The sequence below is a fragment of the Tachypleus tridentatus genome, chromosome 8 (assembly GCF_004210375.1).
Source record: "Tachypleus tridentatus isolate NWPU-2018 chromosome 8, ASM421037v1, whole genome shotgun sequence".
In the NCBI taxonomy this organism is placed as follows: domain Eukaryota; kingdom Metazoa; phylum Arthropoda; class Merostomata; order Xiphosura; family Limulidae; genus Tachypleus; species Tachypleus tridentatus.
Genome location: NC_134832.1, coordinates 113,247,329 through 113,266,613, shown reverse-complemented (window position 1 = coordinate 113,266,613; position 19,285 = coordinate 113,247,329). Strand labels below are relative to the sequence as shown.

Below are 19,285 nucleotides of genomic sequence, written 5' to 3'. Positions count from 1 at the left end.
AGGAGTCACAAATATCGAAGTTAAATTATTTGTAAATAAATGCCCCAGTAGCACAGTACTAGAAATCGGATTTCGATACCCGTGGTTGGCAGAGCACAGATAGCCTATTCTGTAGCTATGTGCTTAATTCCAAATAATCAATCAATCAATAATCAATTGTAAGTAAAAATTAAAAATTGTACTATAATAAAAAATCATCCTATATTTTAAAACGATGATGAAGCTTCACGTAATGTAATACAGGGGAAGGTAGGAATCTAAATACAATACACTAAACCAACAGCTGAACAAATAAGGGTATAGATAAGACTTCATTCACATTATATCCAGGATTTGTTTCATTGTTATAAAACAAACCTTTGAAATGCGCTAAATCTAATTTTCCAGTTCACATTTTGTTCATTCTGATGGTTAAGGCGCTCGACACACAACCTGAGGGTCGTCGGTTTGAATCTCCATCATCGAACATGCTCATTTTTTTTTTCAGTCGTGGGGACATTACAGTGCAATGATGAATCCCGTTATTCGCTAGTAAAATAGTAGCTCGCGAATTTGCGGTGGATGGTCAAGACCAGCTGCCTTCCATCTTGCCTCTCACTACTAAATTAGATACACCTAACGCAGACAGCTCTAGTGTAGCTCTGCCTGAAATTTCAACAAGCCAAAGCAATGACGTTGTGTTTAGCCGACCAATCACAAAACCAAATTGCAAGAATATGGAAGAATTTCTGCTGAATAGGGGAGTTACGAAAATAACAGCGTCTGGAGGCGTAGCACGGAATGTATGGGCTTCCCTGCGACTTTTTCATCGGATCCCCTTCATATCCAATTTATTTTAGCGCTATGGACCCCTATTTAGTGTGCTCCTCGCATTACGGGGTCTGTAGGACCAGTTGCTACGCCTCTGTGCATATTCAGGGTAATGTTGAATATAACACAATCAGAAACATCGTGCAAAATATAATAATAATAATAATAACCCTGTTTGATTCATGACAAAAAAAAACTCATTTATTCACTCTTCTTAATCAGAATTTGACAAGTTCTCAATTGGAACCCTAGAACAAAGTAGAAATTACTAGATAAGAATATAAGGTGTAAGAGATGCATAAATACTACATTTTCACAGTTACAAGATACAAAGGGTTGTTCATGACCTACACTAACAATCTCCGGCAATTTCCTTGATTTATGATTGCGCATATTAAAAGAAAGGCCTTGTCTTTCTTGTTGCTATTTAGCTGAAGTGTGCTAATTTAAATGTGCACATGAGACATAAAATGGACTCCGCCTGAGACAGAACTTTCTAGCACAATTTTTTATCATTTTGCAATTATAAAAGAAAGCAAAGCACAGGCGTTTAATATTTTAAATGTATACATTGTCAATCTGTGTCAGTCAACAAGAAACAAGACTTTATGACCAGACACCATTCACACACTAAAGAGAGTAAAGAAAGTTAAATAGCTTGCCATCAGAAGTAACTTAAAAACACAGTGATCTTATGAAGCTAAAATAGGATCCTTCTTTAGAACTATGAATGAGATAATTCATATTGATTTAGGTCTATGAATATGACACACGCTTCTCCCCAGTGATGTGTCCTATTCAAATGAAAGAGCAGCTGTCAAAATCTATACGATTAATATCTGGCATGTGTCAAAATGGAATTATGTTACCATATAAGATAAAGCATGGGTGTATTTAAATTTGTATAAAAGCGCATAAAATGTTTATTATCGTGCATCATTGATACGACATTTTAAAAATGATCTGTGGTACACTGTAAATGTTTTTTTTTTTCATTAAAAATATACGTTGTTTGCTGGTTGGAGCTAAACTAGTAGGTTAAACATCGAAAGCGTAAAATAATAAAATAAAATGTTAAGATATCTCAGGGGGCCTGGCATGGCATGGCCAGGTGGGTTAAGATCTTCGACTCGTAATCTGAGGGTCGCGGGTTCGAATCTCGGTCGCACCAAACATGCTCGCCCTTTCAGGCGTTATAATGTGACAGTCAATCCCACTATTCGTTGGTAAAAGAGTAACCCTAGAGTTGGCGGTGGGTGGTGATGACTAGCTGCCTTCGCTCTAGTGTTACACTGCTAAATTAGGGGTGGCTAGCACAGATAGCCTTCGTGTAGCCTTTAGCAAAATTCAAAACAAACATACAAGATATCTCAGACAATCATGGAAGCACTATTTTGTTGATTTGAGAATTCATGTAAGGTCATTCACAAACATTTTCCACAGACTTTTAGCCTTTGAGTTGCTTATATCGTCCCTTGAAAGTCGTTTTCTAGACGTTTAGTTTTTTAACTTTGGAAAGCATCTAAAGAGGAGGGAAGAATGGATCTCAGTATACTGCATAGCAATAGTCCTTATTCAGAAACACTATGTACAACACCAACAGTGAGGGTAGAAAAAAAACTGTAGAATCTCATCCTTGAATCATTAATATACATAGGAAATTCACTTTGTCTAATTTTACTGATACCAGTGAAAACGATAGGTCCACCAAATTTCTTCTTTTTTTTTTTTTGGCGTAAACTATCTTATAACTTTTTGTTTCTATCTCGCAGTGAAAACCATATATTTATCTGTGTTCCAGTTCGCAAATAAAATGGAAATATTTTTTCACCACAAATATCATTTGTGTTTTGAAAACTTTCCTATTATTTGTGTGAGCTTAAGTTATTGTAGGAAATGGAAAATAGATAGCAAAAACATGTTTTGTTTGTTTTTAATTTTGCGCAAAGCTACATGAAGGTTATTTACGCTAGCTGTCCCTAATTTAGTAGTGTAAGACTAGGTGAAAGGCAGTTAATCATCACAACCCGCCGCCATATCTTGGACTACTGTTTTACCAATGAACAGTGGGTTTAATCGACACATTATAACGTCCCACGGCTGAAAGGGCGAGCATGTTTGGTGTGACGAGAATTCGATCCCACGGCCTTCATATTGCGAGTCGAGCGTCCCTAACCATCAAGCCATGCCGAGCTACAAAAAACACAAGAAATTTAGAAACAAACGGATCAAAATTAACCAGCCTAGGCTCTATTTCGCGTGACTGGACAGCACACAGAAACCCATTGTAAAGATTTATGCTAAAACAAAATTATCTGAGGTGTGGCTTTTTACAGTTTGGCCGTAACTGACACTGGACGAAAAATATCAGATTTTCAGACGCGGAAACTTACTTGCCCAAAACCTTTTCTCTGAATGTTTTGAAACGATGTTTGTAATGGAACTTGGAAAGTGGATTGCCAAAAGTTAATTTTGTGTGAACTTGACTCGTGCTTTTGAATATTAAAGAAAATAATAAATAAGAAAATAAATATTTAAAGAAAATAATAAATGTTAAAAAAGAGATCTGATAAAAAGTCAATAGAATGCAGGTTTTTTAACTGAAGCCTACCAATATTTTGCCCATGATACATATAGTAATTTTGTACATACCACGGTTATGTACATACATGCCTTTAGTAAAATTACTAATCGCAGCTGTTCGAAATCCCTTTACTCTAAACTACACACACTCCTATTTCTTTACATGACACCGTCTAAAACATCAGGTTTTAACTAATGAAAAACCTTTTGGTCTAAATGTAACAGTATAGGGATTGTTTTGTTTTCTACTATGTCACACTAACAAAATGGAACAAAAGCGTGATGTTAACGACAAATATCTGCTCTTTATTCTAATACTGATAAAATTTCATATCCAGCAGACAGTTTTATTATGGAAAGAAACAGCGATGTTTTGAGCTATCAGGTCAAACGATATCTCAATTCCACGACTTCTCTTTTATTATATTCGATGGGAATGATCGACAATAACGTAGTTTGCACGCATGCTCTGGGAAAGAATGACATCATTTTTCATGTGTGTAATGCAACTTTCTCAGTCTCAGACGAATCTTCGATTGTCTTGTTAAGTAAATAAATATTGACATCTACAAACGCTGTATCTAGTTTCTTTCATTTTTCACATTTTAAAGTTTGAGAAGATATTTCAACCACATGTAACGTTTTCTGCTGAATTACTCTGGAATCCTACCCGATTATTGTAACGGAAATCAGTGTAGTTTTAAAACACCACGTGACAAAATGTGCCTCATTTTATCTCCACAACCAGAGTTGCTGACAATACCCGATAAACTCACGTGCGATTATCACAACTTTAAATTAACAACCACTAACGACAGTCATCAACGCTACAATGACGAATAAATGCACCTAGTGTAACTATTAAAATGCGAATCTTGTCTTTTTTTTTTTTTTTTGTCGGTTCACGACTTTTATCCCGTTACTGTTAAAACACTCTTCATGTTTAGGTCGTGTCCGGGGCGAAGAGGGTTACATTTCTAAGGGCCCTTGTTGTTTCTCATCTCCGATCGGGACTTGTAAGATTTCCAAACCAAAATTACTGCCAAAAGCAAAACGTATAAACTGGATCATGTGCTGCGAGATTGAGAGTCGAATTCCAGTAATTGTTCAGACAGTAGTCAAAGTGTGTGCGGTTTGTGCTTTCAAGTTTATTAGTTATAAATTATGGAAGGATAAGCAAAAACAACTTTTATGTTGGGAATAGACTGGCTCATTAAATGGAAAATTGGCTAGATAGAAAAAAGCAAGTGGTTGATATAAATGGGTTCAGTTAATTGGATTACTCTTACGAATGGGGAACATCAGGGTTAAGTCTTAGAACCTTTCTTTTTAATATACATAAATGACAGATTAAGCAGTTGATTTTTTTTTAATTTGCTAATTCCATTAGTTTTGGGATATTGTTAGTTAAGAGGAGGATGCTACTGCCTTTCAAAAGGATTTAGGTTATTTGACGATCTGGGCAAATAAATGATAGGTGACTTTGGTTGTAATAAATACAATGTATGTTGGATACCACAGTGTAAATTACAATTATAACTTTGATGAGAATAACGTTAAAGGCGTTCTGATTGATCAGTCTCTTAAATCATCCAAGTAATGTGCCATTGGAAGGGCAAATGAAGTTATAAGTTACATCTACATATATATTTAATACAAGGATTAAAACGTTATAACATACACGTCATTAGTTAGACCACATTTGGTGTATTGTCAGTCCTGTACTTCTTACCTTAGAAAGGAATTGTTAGAAACGGTTCAGAAGAGCATTACTAGAATGATACCTGGGATGGAAATGTTGTTGTATACACTTAAATATTTGAACGTGTGTCTTCTTGAACAAATAATGGCTAGAGGAGATCTGATTTAGGTGTTTAAAAGTTGTTAATGAAACCGACAGTGTTGATGCATCATTATATTTTATATATTTAAAAACGGCTGGTATGGGTAGAGAAAGCATTAATAGGGGAGCGAAGAACGTTTCGACCTTCTTCGGTTATGGCGAACCTTACGATGACCGAAGAAGGTCGAAACGTTGTTCGCTCCTCTATTAGTGCTTTCTCTATCTATATCAACCATTTTTAAATACATAATTTTCACTACAAGTGGGTTTTATCGTCATCACGGATTACCATCATGTTTTATTTAATGGCGAGAATGGTAAAACTAGGGGACACCTGTATAAAATGTGGTGAAGAAGTAAACATCAGCTAAGACAGTTTTAGTTTTATAAAGGTAATTGTCCTTCGAAAAGGGTGACTTTTAGATGTGACGAACGCAGTTACTTTAATGGAAATTGGTATTAAATACTTGAATGACAAGGTTGGCTCTGAGGGTTGTTGGTTTTTGTGGGTTTTTTTTGGGGGGATAGCTTGAATTGATGAATAATACAGTCTTGGTTGACCAAAAGCGCCTTTATGTCCTTTAATATTATGTAACTTTATGCGGATATTCTGAGCAAACTTGTCTAATCATTTGTTAAATAACTCATTACGTACCGTTAACACACGAAGGTAAATAAAATCACCAAACGTGGATAGTTTTGAATAACTTTTTTTTATTCACTTTACTTCAGCTTTTTCATGGAATAAACTACAATATATAGCCGTTTAAAAGCATACATTAGCTCAAAACACGTACTACAAATAAACGTAACTAAAATGAATAAAAGCAATCATACAAAAATAACACATGAACACATGACAGTACCTAAATCTTGAACACTGGTGATTATTAAAACTTCCAGTCTTTTTTTCTTTCGCTTCAACATAACACAATGAAATCTAAAACGAGTATATTATCGATGACTGTACAGTAGTTTCCATATTAACTGCACATACACACTATCACTCAATGAGTAAAAACAACAAAAAATTTTTACTTTAAAACGATACAAAATATTCTTTGGCTTAACAAATGAGTTACAACATAGAGATTACCGGGTATGAGGCCTCAATACTTTCTGACTGAAAGAACCTGTTGTTAATATTTAAGCAATAAATGACTTTAATAAACATCTACTGAAGTACTGGGTTTCATTGGTAAGGTTTCATAACAGATAAAATCAATGACAGTATAAAACCTATCCACAAATGATGCATGAAACAGATTGATCTTTAACATCATCCAACATTTAAAAATACGAAAACATAATTCAGTTTAATATATTAAATTAATAGCTACATGGTTACATATAGATTTTACCTTTGAACAGCAGATTCTAGTGACGTGCACTAGTTTTAAATCGTGTTTCATGCAATTTGTATACACTTAAAGCATGTTTTTATGGACGAATTATGTTAAACGTAAACATAAATTATAACGCAAACTATGATTATTTATTTACCTAAATATCTTATAGTAAAAATAAGTTCTCATTTTGCTCAATTTTATCACCATTATATAAATATATATATATATAGTTGTTGCTAATGGGGCTACCTGACATGTATCATAACCATACATTATGGTTAAAATCTCGGAAACATGAAGTACTGAAAGCTTCATTAAATTACTTTCTTTAACACATTTCTGGCAGCAGTTTCAAACAAATAGACCTGTTTGATGTAAAATTCAATATCTTTCGATATTTCACAGGTCAAAATACTACTTAGTAGCAATTTTCAATATTTCCCTCCTCATATTTCAATCTTGAGCTATTACCTCCTAAACATGAGTTTACAACATAACCTTTGGCAGGAATTTCCTACAACTACCAGCAAGTAAAGTTTATCGAAGTAGTTCAAGTTATATATAGTTACAAGTACATAATCGTTCTTACTACAAAATTTAGATCTAAATGAAGGGCAATTAGAAAACTTGAGATATGAACATATTTGTCTAAATTTATCTAAAACGATAAACATTTCGATTAAGAACAGAAAGGTTTACACTAGATTCGACAGTTTATTATGCTAAAGAGGAGATTTATGTGAAACGGCTTTACTAAAGCAGTTATATTTATATACTAACTCTCTACCGTTGGCCATTCATGTGTATACTAGCTGTTCGAAATAAACACCACAAACTTAAGTGTGCTTTTTAACACCTCCAAACTACAAAGAGAGACTCGACGTATACTAAATACAGTCTAAAAACAAATTCTACTTACATAAATATTTCCCAGACTTCCTTGTACTACGTAATCTCTTAAAGCACAACTGATGGTGTACAAACTAACCACCACTGGCCTCAGATTAGTGAGCGAAATTGCATTTACAAATACAACTAAGTAAGTCTATAAAAATCTATTATCAATAACCTAATCTGTTTATCATTTATCTAATATAGTATAGAGAGGTAGGATTTATATATATGTATACATGCGCTTTCCCAAAATTTATACAATACACTTTATTTCAAATAGTGATTAAATTTTCTGGTGAGGTATATGAAATACAAAACAGTGTACAAACGTGTTATCAAACTTACAAGTTCTTAAAAGGTGTGACAATAATTGAAAAGAATATTACTCTTCACATAATAAAAACTTGAAAATATTTTATGACTATTTGCCTTTCAAATATTTTTCATTCTTCTTGGTCATTCCAAGTTAAGATCTTTGTATTTCTTTACATCATTTTGATAGTTGACAAAAAAGTTTCAGCAAAAAATAACAAATATTGGCATATATTACAAGTTCATCTCAGTATCTTAATTTCTGAGCTCTAACTTAACAAAGATCCTATGAAATTACGTGATTTCAAGAATGTAAAAGCTCATGTATGTGGACAAAAGTTTAAAGCAATATTTCAATCATCTGCATTTATGTTTAGAGTGAAATCAAATGTACACTAGAAAATAAGATTTAGGTGATCATAACTATGTAATCAAACAGTCCTTGAGTTCTCTGTTTAATGAAGAATATGGAAGTTTTTCTTATATTTATGGTACATCAAGTTTTTCACACCAAAGCTTTTATCTAATCTTATAAAGATACTGAACTATGGTATAAAGAATATGATTTTCAGGTTTGACAAAAACAACTTTATATTTAGGCCTAAGTTTTGTGATAAAAATCATGTTAAGCTTAGATGATATTATTTTCCTTATTCCTCTTAATTTGTCCATTACAGATTCAAAATTAGTGGCATGTAAAAATAACATTTCGTATCTATCTTTTGTCTCCTACAAGTCACTGCCCAAGAGGCCTTTCATTCAATACCAGAACTTGTCAGTCGGACTGAAATGAGAAACAAAAGACTCTCTTAAGTGCCATTTATAAATACATAATATTTTAACGTGATTTTTATCACAAATCTTAGGCCTATTGGTTTCTAATACCCCTTCAACTTTCAGCATGTAAGTCAAATTCCCATTTAAGTTTTTCAGTACAGATATCTTATAATAACTAAATAGAAGTAAAATAGTGCAACAATGTACACACACACAGAGACTACAAGTAGATCTGTTTGACACTTACAGATTAAAACAGTATTCTTAAGTCATGCTTATTTTGCAGATGGTTTGAATATAATAAAATCAAAGTCAATTTCTCCTATGTAAACTATTTCAACACAAATCAAAGCACCGTCACCAAGATACCAAATGTTATCACCAGGAAATTGTGAAGAATGAATTACATTAAGACAGGGGTTTTTACTTATCTCAAAGCACCACATTATATACAATGAGTAAAAACTATGGTGTTACTACTCGATGAAATATGGACCTGAGTTAAACAACTAGCATGCTACTCTTGATCAAACATACATTAAACATACAATATTTCATTCTGTTTTACCTAAATCTCAGACTTTTTTTTGTAAAAAAGAAAACAAAAATATGCTACAATATTCAGATCTTAACTCATCTGACAAAAATTAAATTTAAATTCTACTGTCAATCTCCTAAAACATGATTTATATAGTTCCAATCACACTTTTAAAAAAACAAACATATTTTTCCTCAGCTTCTCAAAAGTTCAATTTAAGTATCTTTTGCAACCAACCATTTTTTTGAAATACTTTGTCTAGAGTAGTATTTTTTAGCTGTTATCTCTTTCAAATAAATAAAATTTATTAGTAACTGCTTTAATGAATTTAATATATCTGGCCATGACCTTCTAATTAATGAACTGCCTGAAGTTCCTTAAACAACTGTTAACAGTTTTTTCCTGACAAGAAAGATGTCTGAAATACAGAAACTCTATCAAACAGTGACACTTCACTGGCACTCAGAATGAAAAGAAAAGGCACAGTTCTTTAGTCTGTGGTGATGAACAGCAAAGAACACTTTGGCACAGTATTCACAATATTACAAGATAATTGCACATTTCACAACTGGTTAAGATTTTCCCACTAAACCTTAACATCAATGGAAAAACATTTCAAACAGCTGAAAGAAGATAAATGCATGACATATATAAAAATGGCCAGGTTTTTTATCCTCCCAGCATCTATTAATGTTTTTAATCATTATTATTATTTGAAAAATAAATATTGTAGTAAAACTAAACTTATTTAATTTACTATAAAGGATATACTCATATGTTCAAATATGAAGAAAAAATTCTTGAATATGTTTTAGATACTGCAATCAAACTTACCAGATGTTCATATGTCATATTTTATCATCAATTTCCCTTACCACAAAACTTCAAATTATTTGAAAGTAAATTTTAATGAAAATGTTTAAGTGTATTTAGAGTAGAGCAAAAACCTTGAGATAAAAAATGCACTCCAAATATTTGTACCAAACATTCACAGGACTCTCAGTGTTTGTGGTAATTTTCATGACTTATAATAAAGTCATAAATAAAGATATAAAAAATTATATCCATTAAAGGTATAACTTTACATGTCTCACTGGGGGTATTAATAACTCACATATTATAACATCCTAGTATAGACAATGCCCACATAATGTTCAACTACTTTAGTTGAATTATTTTTCATATTATTATGTCTTGAAATTGAGTTCGCTCTTCTGACTCATTAACACCACCCATCAACCCTAAGTTGGGGGTGCTTTTCTTTTCTGGCACATCTTCATTCTGGACAGCATTACCCCAAGACACATAGCCATTACTTTTGCCAGAGAGGTTTCTGGGAAAAACCTCAATTGATAAAAGATTTGGATCAGGACTTTCTAAAACATTAGCTGAGTCACTGCTTGTACTTTTCCAATCTGGAGTCTCTAAATCCAAATTTTCTAAGTGTTCATTTGCTCTGTACTGATGAACAGGACACTGCACATATCCATTACTTGGAAATCCACCAACCACAGGACTATTATTCTCATTATTACAAGAATCAGCTTCATGAAAAAGAGAATCAGGAGACTTTAGATGATCAATATTACTATTTCTTTGTGGAATTGACACAGATGCCACACCATTAAGAGAACTTACAAAAGGAGAAGTTTTATCAAGATCTGGATTAGCATCAGATGGTAATGGCTTGTTATCAGATATTGGGTCCAATCCAAATCTAGAATAACCTTTGTTATCAATATTGTCTACTTCTTTTGATAAGTATTCTGGATTGAAGTTATCCTGTAAACACACATAGCCAGATGAGATGAGAGGAAAGTCTGTAGCTTTTGACTCAACTCCAAAACCTGGCTTAATAGGTTCTACCAGAGAAAGTGGAGCTGTAAAGTTGTTAGTCTGAGGCACAGAAACATACCTTTTAGACAGAGATTGGTTTGAACCTCTTACAGGATTTAAAGAATTATTTTGAGAGTTTTGAAAAGGTCTAGAATGATTCAGAACTAAAGCAACTGTTGGGTTTCTGTGTCTGTCATGACTTGTAGGAGAAATTACACCAAATTTAGAATAGCTCAAAGTATTAGGCAAATCTTCTCCTGGGGCAAATTGGGGAACTCTGCTTTCTTGTGTCACACTTCCAACACTCTTGGCTAAACCAAATCTTGAATAACATGGACCAGCTTCTGCTGTTACTTCTTCATCATCATGAACAGAGGGTTCACTATTGGCAAGGAGGTGGCTTAAAGTTAAATTAGTGTTCTGGCCAGGGAGTGAAACATACCCTACAAGTTGATCAAACCTTTTGTAGGGATTTTGAGCTTGAGTCCCTGAGATAGAGCATTTTTCCCTGTTATCATCTGACTGATCATGATCCAGGCCTGAATCCCTGCTATCAGTATTTTGAATTTCTTCCACTTTGGGAAGACCTGGTCGAGAAGAGACAGGTGTATGATTAGAACTTTCTGGCTGACTATCATCCGTAGATAGGGGAGGATGAAGATCAATCTCTGTACCAGAGTCTGATGAGAAATGAGTACGATTAGCAATTGACGATACACTCCCATGACCACCTAGCAAAGTTATATCATTGCTGTCACTACTGTCATTTCTTCTGTATTTGTCACATAGTCTTGACTTCTTGTGTACCAGCTATAAAAATTTCAAATACTCTTAGTGGGATATCAATTAAATATTACAATGTATGCCTTTGAAGATTAAAAGATATAAAACAGGAATGTTATTTAAAATACTTGATAATGCAAATGAACAGGAACAAAAACATTAAACACCTATTCTATGGCTTAAAAAGTAAAAATTACATTACAAGAACATATTGATCTCAAATCAAAAATAAGATTGACTACATTTCTCTCCTCATTATAAATGAAAATAATCTCTTCCTTCACGAGCGAAAACCAGCAAAGAATAATCAAGTGAAACATATTATATGCAAATTAACAAAAACGTTGAAAACAGTCTGTAATATTATCAGATTGATCAAGAAATTACACATTTCAACTACTTAAATTGATAAGAACAATCTAGCCATGCATATAAGCTAAGAAGCTTTTTACCTCATCTGTTGAAGAACTGCTATAATGGGAATTCAGTGACCCATGTTTCTCCTTGAAATCAGAGAAGGAACTGAGATGGTCAAATGTAGGACTCGTGTTAGGGTAACTGCCATTTCTTATCAGGTCTCTTTTAAACTTATGATAATCACTGAATGGATGCTGTTGAGGAGGAAGGGTTAGGTCAGCAACAATCAACATTACCATGCATAACACACACACTTTGGTAAGCCATTCCTGTTGTCTATGACATGCTTTTTCTGCATTCTCTCAACATTCTCATTAGTTAGTCTGTATACATGCTCACATAACTGTTAACTTAAGCTACTAAAGAATAAGTTAAAACTTAAGTCATGCTCATTTCTGCATGCACATTTTAACTTACCTGAAAATAATACTGCAGTACAAACTCGAAAAATACTACTACTACTACCATAACAACTAACAGTAACATCAGATTTATAATCTTTGTTACGTATATCAGTATGGTAACAGAACAAAATAATAACATTTGTCAAGTTAAGTTAAATCAACTATGTTCAAAATATACCACTCATCATTCCCTACTACACAAATGAACTGACCAAATTATAAAACTTTAATACAACTATAATAGATCAAACCCATTGTTTTAATTTTCAAACAAACCTCTCTACTATTTTCAACAAAAATCAAGATCCAAAAAACTAAAATTTGACTCACTAAGACTTGAAGAAAAACAACAATGTATATTCCAAAACAAAATTTCAATTTTAAACCACTCCTATCCAGATATAAGTATAAACAAAGAAACTAAAATTAAAAAGCTGCTTGAATCAAACTCTAAAAAATCAACAATGCACCTTTCAAACAAAGATTTTGAATTTTGAGCCAGTATGACCCAAACAGATATGAACATAAACCAAGACCTTAGAATTAAAAGCTAACTTGTTCAAACTATAAAGAACACTAGTAATATATATAAATAAACAAACAAAGGGACTTTAAACCAGCCCTACACAAATATACATTAGCACAAATTCAAAACCCACAATTAAAACTTGATTCATGCAACCTCTTTAGAACTACCAATCAAGGTTTAAGTTAAAACCAAATCTACTTACACTAACATACACAGAATTTTAAAATATACTCTACACTCAGTCTTAGATATTTAATAACCATGTTGAGCTTCTATATGATTCAAAATGTACAGAGTTATTCTAATTAACTAAAATAAATACATTCAATATACATTTATAAAATACATTCTAACTCAAATACTTAACTTATCCATATGTACAGCACCTTGAATATTTTGTCCTCATATTAAGTGAAAATGTGTTCATCAAACACTAACCACAATCCACAAATTATATGAGACACTAGACAAGAAATTTAATGTCTTAAAACAAAGCATGAAGACAGCAGTCATCACCTGCAAGTAACATATATTAATATGATTGTTCAGCTTTTATTTCTTAACCTGGTAGAAATATATTTGTTTACAGGAAAGTAAGTTACTACTGTAATACCATGTCCATATAAATTAATCTTATCTTTGTGGACTGTTTTTCTAACAACAGTGCTCTCTGTGTGATCTCCCCCCTGTAACAGTCACTTAGATAGATGCTGCATATCAAAGCAGCCCCTAAATACACCATAATAAAAACTTTATAGACTTGCATCAATTTTTCTATTTTTTCAGATTTGGATAAAATATGTTTGTGCATTTTAAGTCACTCTTTCTTTGAATTTAGAACAACTACATCTATGCTGATCACCTACAAAGATAAGTTTTATTCCTTATTACACACATCTTACAGAAAACCTGATAATGTGAACCACATTTCATATACAAGTAATTATATCATTACATTTTAATACACCCATTTTTTTTATCATTATTGACCTTCCTTTGCCCTGTATTTTAATCATGACATAAAAATCATACATTACACATATTATATCAGACTGACTGTTTTAGTCGCAACTTGACATACGATAGGATTTCACTATTAAAGTCTCTCTTAGTTCAATACTATACAAGTTCTCATATGGTTACACTGACTCCACATTTTATTCCTTATTAGAAGATTCATCACACTGTTCACGTCTGATTATAATGTTTGGCTATTTAATGTAAAGTTTCACATAGCCTACACCTTCCAACAACTAACTACAAAAGCATGTATAGTTCAAAGCCTCATGTGAACCACACGCGCTTATACTGATCACTGTTGAAATTATCTGAAACTCTATTAGAATACACAGCTTAAGTTAGAACACAGTTACTGTAATGATTACATGAGCTTACCGAGTGAGGCTTATCTAGTCCACTAGGTAACTTCACTTTAATTTCATTCATCCATTCAACCTTCTTTTTCATCCTGCATTAAAGATAGACACATTTAGACAAATTAGTTATTAAATGAAAAATGATTTATATGTACAAATAATAGTGGAATATAAACAGTCTCCTGCATAAATATCTTTAAAATTGAAAACTTAAATAAATCATTTGAATCACAACTCTTTTAAAGCATTAATTCAAAAATAGAACAAAAACAAAAGACTTCCTGTGTTCTTATTCTCCATCGGAAATGATAAAATAATGTAAAGAGTTGAAGAATGAGCAAATTAGTATTTCACTATTCAATTCTTCTGTACTCTTATAACACAATCTGAAAACATTACTACAGCTTACCTGCTTTAAGGTTAAAAAAAATAAATAATTATTTATTGAAACAAACTTTTTCAGGACTGATGAAGGTTATCTAGCCTAAAACTACTTTCCGTTTTTCATTATGCATGATCAGATTTTATAAAACTTGTTTGTTATTTATGGTAAAATACCTGTGTGTTAATACAACTACGTCTACAAATTTTTCACTGATGCCATTATCCAAGAAAAGAGAAATAACAGATTTTAAATAGGTATAATAAAAATATTTAACTTCTCACTAACAATACTTATTAATCAATGTGGTGTATCAAAGTTTATAACCACTTTGCAAATCATGGGCCTATACTATTTTTCTTCAGGATTTTAAATCTAAAGCTGTTCGTAAATTATGTAAAACTGTACAGCAAGTATTATAAATCAGGATTATATCTGCATAACTCACCCAAAATGTACATAAATATGGATGAAGTTCTAAATAACAATGTAAAAATCAAACTAAAAATTTTAAATAGAATGGCAAAAATATTAAGTGAGCCATATCAATAAGTTAAATGTTATTGACATACACAGTAAACCTTTCAATTAAGCAACACAGTATTATGGCTAAAAACAAAGTCTCAATTTGTTAAGAAAGTTTTATGTCTTATAAAACAAATAAAACTGCTGGAGGAAAAAAATAAGAATAAGCAATTTATTTACTTTAAATTGTTCAAAAATAAATATCTAATACTTAACATGGATCTCACAGTACTTTCATGAACAGTAAGTGGCCATTTTTTTTCTTTCTCAAAATTTGTGACCTGCCCCACTATTTGTTTTGATGCATATTTCAATAGACAAACATTATGTTACCAAAACAATCAATTACTGAGTATCAAGAGAGAGAAGATTAAATGTAAAAACAACAGACAATCAAAGCCCATAATAAATCATTATAAAAAAAGTAAATTCAATAATAAATATGTATTTTAAACAACTTCATATTTTCTCAAAAAAGAATAATTCCAGTTAATTTTTACAATCTACATTTGGAATTTTAATACTTACCATCTCACTAAAGCAGATAAAATAAACACAAACAAAATAAGTCCAAGACAGCTGCCAACTACAATACCAATCACAAATGTTGCTTCAGATCCTGAAACATAAACCAGTATTAATTATACATTTTCAATCTAATATAGGAAACTTATTTTTTAACACTTCCACCCTCTTAGAATGAAAAACTGTACATCGTATGTTAGGTCAGTGATGCATATTGTAAAATGAAAGTCAGGCCAGTCAAGCATATTGTTCACAATGTGTATTGTCAGTTTGTTCTTCAAGCATCTTGGTGAAGACATGATTAATAATTACCTATTTTGTTTATTCATGTGAAATGAAACAAATATTTGTAAATTATACTCTAGACCTTATAACATGCTGCAGTATTTACAAAGAACACTTCTTCCAGATGCATTGAAAAAATATTTGATGTCACAATTACAAAATTTCAATTTAGTTTCCATTTCAGTTTAGAACTTATTCAAATAATTGGAATACCTTTTCTTAAGTTAGTGGTTCACAAACAATGATAGACACAGCAAATGTAGTAAAATGACCATAAATCTAAAAGATGAAGTGATGTTACATATCTTTGTTTTAACATAAAAAAAAAAGTTTAGAAATTGAATTTCCCACAGCATAAATTTTTCATGTTTTTATTTCTACCACATAAGCTTTAATATATGAATAACTAAATTTGTGATCAAATGGTAAGTGAACTTTCTCATACACTGGATAGGAATTAGGTGGTTCTACAGTTGTATTACCTTTTACTATGCATGGACGGGTTTCTGTTTTATTACTAAGAGGACCCTTCAGCAGATTATCATTTTCAATGTTGATTGCTTGAATTTGAAAGGAGAATGTTTTGCTTTGATCTGATTCTCCACAATCTGGTGAAAAATATGTACTGTATGTTTTAACACCCAATTCAGATACACTTGAAACATTGTACACTCTCTCTCCTGAGTCTGTCATATTTTCAGAGTTACTCCAGCCTATGTGTAATTGATACAGATCAATTGGTCCATTGGGTTCATTTGGAGGGATCCATCGTACACGAATAGTTGTTGCATTCAGGATTTCTACTACTGGTTCTTTCATTATCCCAGGTGCTGTGAATGAACAAAATAAGCTCATTAATCTAGACTTATTGTAACACAAAATTGTTGCAAAACTTCAAGTAATTGAATGGCTTTGTTTTTGTACCTAAAAAAAAATTAACAAATAATTATTTCTACACTTTTGAAATAATGGCTTTATTGTTCAACAATATACTCATAATAGTCTTTTGTTTACAACTGTAATTACATGTAAACCATGATCTTTTTATTTCTTTTAGAATATTGGAACAATGCCCATTTTATTCAACAGTAGCCATAAGAGTAAAGTAATATGGTTGAGAAGTTTAATAATAATAATAAAATATATTACTCAAAACACACTGTAGCCATTCCCAAATGTAAAATTCTGTTTTATGCAAGGAATTGATCCAGGTATCTCCCAGTTTCCAAAGTAAAGATACTACAAGTCAAACATTAGATTCATATAAACATTAATTAAGCAAATACTAACATAGAATATTAATTGTGAACAATATTCTAAAGCCATGCAAAACAACAGACAAAAGCAGGCATGTGATACTATCTTCAATAATAAATTTTCAAAATAACAAACAAGAAAGATATTCAGGAGAAATTAATTAAACAGAAATGTGGATAGGGCAAAAGAGGAAATACCAAAGCACTTAACCAACTCCTTAATCTATGAAAGTTGAGGAAAGGTTAAATATTACCAGAAAAAATACACTCAAAGAAAATATTTTAAAACAGATAAAAACTAAAGAAAATATGTTTCTTAAATTCTCTTTAAAATGTACATCACTTAAAAAAGTAAAAAAAAATGTGTTTTTAATTCCTTTTATGCTTAAACTGTATGGAGATAACAAAAAACAATTTACAAACCATTACATAAGATTTTAAAAATTTTCATGAGTCTTGAACTATCATACCACCCAAGTTATAGAATATTCATATCAAACAGAAGAGCTAACAGCTAGTGAAGAGTAAGTGACATAACAGAAACCCACATTACAGACTTTATGAAACATAACTGAATGTTTTATGTTTTGTTAACTCACCTCCAATACCAACCATAGCATGGAAGATGCTGGACTTTTTGGAACACGAATATTTACCACAGGCCTGAACACTAACTGAATAGTTTGTATAACTTCTGATGTGTTTGTCAATAACAGCAGAGCAGAACTGATTTTCCACACAGTGATTATCTTTCTTATTATGTTCATTATACCAAATGATGTACTGTTCTATGATACCATTTGGAGAATCAGGCCTTTGCCAAGTAACAGTAATAGCTGTGGAATTAGTTTGGCCTTGAACATTTAACGGTTCAGTGGGTGCTGAAATAACAAATATATACATACATATATATAGGATTATCAATATCATTGCAACATAATAATTACTCAATATAATATGATTAATAAGAAAACATTTATTAATAATTTATGCAGGTTGTTAGTATGATTAAATCCTAATGTATGTAAAATATAAACTAATTGATGGATATGACATGCATATTAAAAAACGGTAAATTATAAGTTTTGGTTCAAATTCAACTCTATCCCAAAATGGTAAAACTGTTTGTTGTTATGCACAACAACTACACAATGAGCTACCTGTGCAGTTCCCAAGGGTACTAAACCAAATTTCTGGAGTATAAACCTATAGACTTATCACTAAGTCTCAAAAATAGAATTACACTACAAAAGACTTGTGCTATTTGGTTATTCAACAGATCTGTATTACATTACATACTATTTTACTTGTTATACACATTATACAATACACTTGTGTTCATATACTGTCTAAATAATACATCCTGCTATTTTACTACTCATACAAAAGCTATGTACTATATTATGTAATATAACACTGTCTAGTACTATATTATTAATTATACTGCAGACTTGAAAATTGCATATTATTCAAAAAGCTTAGGCTATATTAATAGTTATACAAAACAGCTAAATTACAATAAAGTTCCATTATACTATGGTTATACAACTAATTCATACTAATTTAAAGGTTATACAATACTTATATAGCAGGCTATAACAGATTTGAATTATATCACACATTATACAATAGACTTGTGATAGTAGAAGTTATTAAACAAATATGTTTATAAAACACTTCTACTGCACTGCAGGTTTTACAACATAATACTACTACAATGTAGATTATACATTGGACCTACATTACGTTGCTAGTTACACAACAGACTTGCACTAAATTGCAGGTTATACCACACACTTGTACTACATTACAACAGTGTCTTTGATAAAAGATACCTGGAGGTTAAAAGGTCAGATATTAA

General features: G+C 31.7%; 1 protein-coding gene across 10 annotated transcripts in view; it reads right to left on the bottom strand.

The window, feature by feature from the left end:
* Positions 1–5,930: 5,930 nt before the first annotated feature.
* The window catches only part of LOC143223233 (cytokine receptor-like), a 115,987-nt gene continuing 102,632 nt past the window's right edge, over positions 5,931–19,285 (bottom strand). For 6 of the 10 annotated variants that reach the window (XM_076450891.1, XM_076450894.1, XM_076450895.1 and 3 more), the window contains 6 exons: positions 18,024–18,305; positions 16,651–16,998; positions 15,887–15,977; positions 14,471–14,543; positions 12,178–12,336; positions 5,931–11,752 (listed from right to left, as the gene is read on the bottom strand). In XM_076450891.1, coding sequence (XP_076307006.1) covers positions 10,286–11,752; positions 12,178–12,336; positions 14,471–14,543; positions 15,887–15,977; positions 16,651–16,998; positions 18,024–18,305 — 2,420 coding nt within the window. In that variant the 3' untranslated portion in view covers positions 5,931–10,285. The remainder of the gene's footprint in view (positions 11,753–12,177; positions 12,337–14,470; positions 14,544–15,886; positions 15,978–16,650; positions 16,999–18,023; positions 18,306–19,285) is intronic. The other 4 variants (XM_076450898.1, XM_076450899.1, XR_013012781.1 and 1 more) reach the window with 3 other exon arrangements.